This window comes from Oryzias melastigma, linkage group LG21 (genome assembly GCF_002922805.2).
Source record: "Oryzias melastigma strain HK-1 linkage group LG21, ASM292280v2, whole genome shotgun sequence".
Lineage (NCBI taxonomy): Eukaryota > Metazoa > Chordata > Actinopteri > Beloniformes > Adrianichthyidae > Oryzias > Oryzias melastigma.
The window spans coordinates 10,577,277-10,583,276 of record NC_050532.1 but is presented as its reverse complement, the minus strand read 5'-3'; the positions used below and the strand labels follow the sequence as shown (position 1 = coordinate 10,583,276).

General features: G+C 36.3%; 1 protein-coding gene across 14 annotated transcripts in view; it reads left to right on the top strand.

Annotated features, from left to right (window-relative positions):
* Positions 1-6,000, top strand: part of tns1b (tensin 1b) — a 167,897-nt gene that overhangs the window by 132,592 nt on the left and 29,305 nt on the right. For 12 of the 14 annotated variants that reach the window (XM_036209791.1, XM_036209786.1, XM_036209785.1 and 9 more), the window contains 3 exons: positions 1,159-1,288; positions 1,668-1,733; positions 1,948-2,070. In XM_036209791.1, the coding sequence (XP_036065684.1) occupies positions 1,159-1,288; positions 1,668-1,733; positions 1,948-2,070 (319 nt within the window). The remainder of the gene's footprint in view (positions 1-1,158; positions 1,289-1,667; positions 1,734-1,947; positions 2,071-6,000) is intronic. The other 2 variants (XM_036209787.1, XM_036209797.1) reach the window with 1 other exon arrangement.

Below are 6,000 nucleotides of genomic sequence, written 5' to 3'. Positions count from 1 at the left end.
TGAGCTCACTTTCTGCTGCGAGTTTCCCCTGGCAGGAAAACTGGCAAAAAAGCAGATGCTAATAGGCGAGGATTGTGTGCCAGTGACAACAGCTGTATAAATGCACGGAGGACACACAGATTTTTCCTCCTTTTTTAATAGTTTGACAATCAGAATGGAATTTTGTTGATTTTTCCAATCTAACACTGGCAGTTCGTACTGGGAAAAGACTGCTGAGTTTATAGGCACTCATTAGCACACCGTCTTTTTCTGGAAACTGTGATGTAAAACATCAGTTTCAACAACCTATTTTTATACTTGTAGCATTTTAAAAGAGGGAGCTTAATTTTCTCCAATACTTGTTTTTGCATTTTGAGTTTTATTAGGTGGAAGTTTTCCATCTTTTTAATTAAAATGAGTAATTTAGGGGGTAAAAATGAAGGAGAACAGCAGGGGTCAGCAAACTCAAAGTGCTGTAGCTGTCATTCAGCCCTTAAAGATATCCATGAGATCTCCTCATCTTTTTATTGCAGCTCATTTCCAAAGGAGGGCACTTAGGAGAGCTTCAGTTTTGGGTTGTCAGTGAAAATCACGTGTCCGTTCTTATATAAAACTAATGGATTCTGCCAAACACATTTTCTCATGGGGGTGGGGGGGGGTGCTTGCTGATGCCTGATGTTGTTCAGATACTGTAAGTGGGAAAATGTAAATGGTTGTCTAAAAGCCAAATATGGGGATTAGTCATTAATGAGTTGGCTCCACATTTCAACTTTGGACTCTATTATTTCCAGTTTAAACGCCATAGTGAATGATTAGAAACAAGGAAGTAAAAAAAAGTGTTAAAAACCTTTGAAGAGACTTTGAAATTCTTCACCATGTAGTGTCTTTCTTCCCTCTATGATTAATTTTAAATAATCCCAGCATTTTTTTGAATGTTTTGAATGCTGATCAGGATTACGACACGTTTTCTGACACAAAACCTTTTCTGAAAAGTATCTTTTCCAATGTTGTTGCACCCCGAAACATTTTTCTTTACAATTTTGGACTGCATTTATTTCATTTTTGTAACTCCACCTTTTGGTGAAATTGTGCTATCATGCTGACAGACTTCAGTCTCCTGAATTAAAATAGCATCTTCACATAATGTGCTCGCTGAATCTCGTCCTTGTGACTCTGCAGCTCAAGTGCTACCACAAACGTTACCGCAGCCCGTGCAGAGATGTCATATTCCGGGTCCAGTTCCACACGTGTGCTGTTCACGACCTGGGACTTGTCTTTGGGAAGGAAGAGCTTGATGAAACATACAAAGGTAACAAAGGTCAAGAACTATGTTTCGTCTTACAATACTCAAAATGTTCTTAAAATGTTGGAACCCTGCTACTTTAGGAGGATTTTTAATTTTTTGTAATTTAGTCATCCTATTTTGAGCTGTCTTCAAACATTTTATACTACTGTATTGACTACCACACACTTCATTTTTTTCTTATATTGTATTGCAATACTTTGATTTTAACAAACAGGAAACACAAATATACTCTTAAAAGTTACAGAAATTATTTTTTTTCTCAACTGTCACTAAATAGATGTTTTCAAAGGATCTGCCTGGAATGGATTACTTGTTGGCCCATATTTGGCGTCCCGGTTTTCTACAGTGAAGATAAATGTGTCTTTTTCTGTCTTCTGTGCAGATGAACGGTTTCCAGAATATGGAAAAGTTGAGTTTATTTTCTCCTTTGGACCAGAAAAAATACATGGTAAGTATCAAAGTGTTCAGTCCCAAGTATTTACACTACATATTTGACCACAGTTGTGTGAAGATCTTTTGGTTTTAAACAAATAGCCATCTTGCTTTATAATACAAAAATGCAATTTTTTAATCAGCGTCTTCAGCTTTCTTTCTTTGTGGCGTTTAAACTAAGTTTTGGATTCAAAGATTCACATTTTCTGCTCTGTCTCTTTAAATTTCTGGTCAAGGTATGGATCACCTGGAGAACGGGCCGAGCGTCTCGGTGGACTACAACACACAAGATCCTCTGATTCGGTGGGATTCCTATGAAAACTTCAATCAGAGCTGTGAGGACGCCACAGAAGGTGAGAAAAAAAAACAAAAAAAAACTCCTCTACGCTGATGGTGGTTAAGATTCATGCTCATGCTGTCTAACATAAAAGTCAAAATTGCAGAATTAACTATAGTTTTCGTGTGATAGTGAAGTATAAACACCACCAGGGTTGGAGCTGCTGGCAGCTTTTGGAAGTTTATATAGTTTTATTTTGAAAGTGTCGTGACATTCGATGCCTAAGGGACAGATCAGAGGCTATATTATATGTGATATTCCAGACTATTTGCAGATCATATTAAAATACTATGTCCTGGATAATAATACATTTTGGACACCATTCTCACAACTGTTATTTATTTCTTTTTTACAAAAAAATATGACACCACCAATTTGTTGAAGTAAAATTTTAATAAATATGAACATTTTATGGGCTATAATGAATCCACTGTATTCTGATGATACAAACTTGGAAGATGTGTACAAAAATAATAATATTAATACATTTTTTAAAGCGAATAATCGTTCTAATCCAATGCCTTGTGGTCTGTACTGGCCAATCTACACTGCAAAAACAGACCCTTTAGAAAAAAATTAAAAATTCTTACTCCATTGACAGATTTTGTTTAAAAAAAGAAAAAAAAATCTGAAAATGAAGTAATAAAAATATTCTTACCCAGAATTGTTAATTTTTAAAACATGACATTTTCTCAAACTGAGTATTTTACAGTTGAAAACTGTTCTTGATAAGATTATTTTTTCTTGCCAGACAGAAAAACAATGAACTTTTTACTTTCTTAAGAACATAGACTGTAAAAAGATGGATTGCTCAGCCCCTCCCCACTCGTGTTCCAAACAGGAAGTACCCGCTGGTTGCAAGAAAGCCAAAGTCCCATAGACTTCCATTGAAAAATAGAATGTTATTACTCAGTCATTTTATTTTTCATAATATGCCATTGAAGCTCCTTATTGGCCAAACACACCTGATCTAGGTGACCGGGAGCAGAAAAGGCAGGGTTTCTGGAAAACCAGCAGGAGGCCGGCCCTCGAGGCCTGATGAAGTGAGTAGTGAGGAAATTCAGACACAACCCAGGACTTTATGTTTAAAATAAATCAGAAACCTTTCACTACAAAATCACAAAATTGTTGTACGACAGCAAAATCCTTTTGAAATTCATATACTCCATTCCACTGAAAACCTTTTGAGAGGTTTGGAAGTACTTCAGATTGGAAATACTTTTTATTGTTGCATAGGGAGAGTTCTGACTTAGCTTTGGTCGCTCTTGAACTGGTTCTCTTTTGCATTTGCACTAACAGCACATGCCAACCTTTGAAACAAGGCTGCCCTTGTTGTTCTGCATGACGCAGGAGGCAGATTCCGATCTGGTCTTGATGGAGTTTAAAGACTTCTTATTTTCTGTTTGACAGTTTCATCCTTATTACTTCCACATAATGGGATCACACCGATGTCCCACTGGACTTCAGTCAGAACATCAGAATGCTTAATGAGGGCAGCAGCTGTGGACATATAATAACTATCAATTTTTCACTTTTACACTCTGTTTCCATGACCCATTTAAGTATTTTCATAAAAGCCGTGGATCCTAAATTTATAACCAAGAGGTGTGTGTTTTTGCCATACCCTGGGCAAAAAAAAAAGATATTTGTGTGGCTGTGCTCGTTTGTGGTGAAATTATCACAGCAGAAGGAAACCCCAGGAGACCTGTTGAACTGCCTTTCAGAGCACAGTGCTGACATTCTTCATTTCAGCCACAGGCATGTTCAGAGACGAGGATGGTGGTCAGTCTGCAACCAAAATGTTACTTTCTACACCGCCGAAAAGTAGAGGCAATGTTGCGCCCCCATGTCAGGGCAAAAAGACATTTCATTTGTTCTCCAAATGCTTTTTTCCCCAGTTCTTTTTCACTGTAAAGGGTAAATATTACCGTAAATCTTACATCATTTGACATTTAAAAGTAACAGCTGTTCAATAAAAAGCGATGACTGTTTGTGATTTAAAGCACATTTTCCTAAAATAAATAATGGTCTTTTTTTGAATGTAGATTCTTGCTGCCTATCTGATGTCCACAACTACCCCCATGTGTTTTTATTAGGTTCCCAAATAGTCAAAGGTCAGAGGTTACTTGGCCTCCCTCGATCACAGCCAATAAAGTGTTCACCCCTTCTTACGCGCAGCTTGAAATAGGCTCTGCTAAAATAGAAAAAGACACAAGTCTTCTATCTGTTTCAGTAGAGGTGACTGTGTGTGTCATAAATGAGTCAAATGTAATCTCGTGCTTCTTCTCATCTACTGTTGGGCTGAGCTCACAAACACCCGCTATCACGTCATCTGTGAACTTATAGCAGCTTGATCAGTCTTTACAGGTGTGATTTAGCAGGTTTGTGTGAAGAAGACTTTCCCCAACCAGCAGTCAGACCTATTTAAACTCTGAAAAATAACAGTATGAGACATTAAAATGAAGCTCAGAGGTAAAAGTTTCCAATGAGTAAAAGTCTTTCCGTTTACCATTTGGCTTCACATTTGTGTTCAAAAGCAGTTTGTTTCTCTGACAGAGAAGCAGAAAAGTGTCAAAAACTACAAAAATTACATGTTACCAACAAGGTTGGGAGTTAGCATATTTGGAGAGAAATAGGTACCACCCTGATTTATGTACAAGTAATTCTTGATGTGTGTGTAACTTTGGATTTGTGTGAGCGTATTCTTAATTTAAGCGTGCTTAATTTTTGATTTGTAACTCATGTAATACATCATGTGCGTAAGAACAAAAATTATTAAATAAAAAAAAAAATACAATTTACACATGAACAAATTAGAACCCTAAAGTACGCACGCACAAATCAAGAATTACGCCCCCACAAATCAGAATGAGTCTATTTTCTCTCCATAACCATAGTCACAGTGATGTTTGTTTTGTTTTGCGTTTAAACCAAATGCGATTTGTGCTTCAGCTTTGCGTCATCGGCTGCCTGTCCTACGCCGCACAGTGAATATGCCACATGCCGCCTGTCCAAAAATCTGTTTCGCCCTGGCCGCTTGTGGGAGGGGCTAAAACCAGATGTTTTCAGTCTGATCGCTACATGGAGTGGTGTCTGTGTTTATCTCATTTTTAATGCATGGGAGACACAGATGATCTTTAGAGATCATATTTATTTATTTTGAAGTGTTTTCAGAGATTCTCTCGGTGCAATAAGTTTCATTGTGCGCCCTTTAGTGCTGAAAATAAGGATAGGCTTAAATAAAAGGAGCAAGAGCCAGAGAAGTTCCGTAGGTAGCCACTAGAGGGATTTTAGACCTTTCAGTCCCTATTGATTTGAATGTGAAACATAACAATTTTGTATCAGAAGTACTTACAGTTAGGTTCAGAAATGTTTTTTCATACCTTTGACACATTTAACACATAGATTACTTATAAATATTTATTTAATCTAAGATTTTTTCTTTATGTGAGTTCAAAATTGCTCTCCAAAGAGGATGTTTGTGTGTGTTAGTACCCTTTTTAGGCATGTTCCAACAATTCTTAGGGTTTTTATATCTAAATTTCCAGAATTAATGTTCAATAAAGTGATGTCACGTTATTTTTAAATGCCCACAAGCATCATCTTTTAAGAAAACTAATTCAAATTGAATAACAGAATGAAATGTTTTGACTAAATCCAAATTTTTATGTATCTTTGAAACAGTTTTTAATTAAAGGTTGAAATAGAATGTATGTGTTTTACATAAAACTTGGATTCCAGTCCTTTTTATCTTTCACTAATATCTGTTCAATGTACAAATAGAATAATATTTAGTATAATATGTCCTGGAATATAAAAAGTAGACATTTTTAATTCATAATTAAGTCCCTAAATGTTAACCAAAATAACCAAACAACAGGACAATTCTATATCTGTAAAACTTTAGTGCCACTTCACAGAACCATAGAGATTGAAAATGAATCAT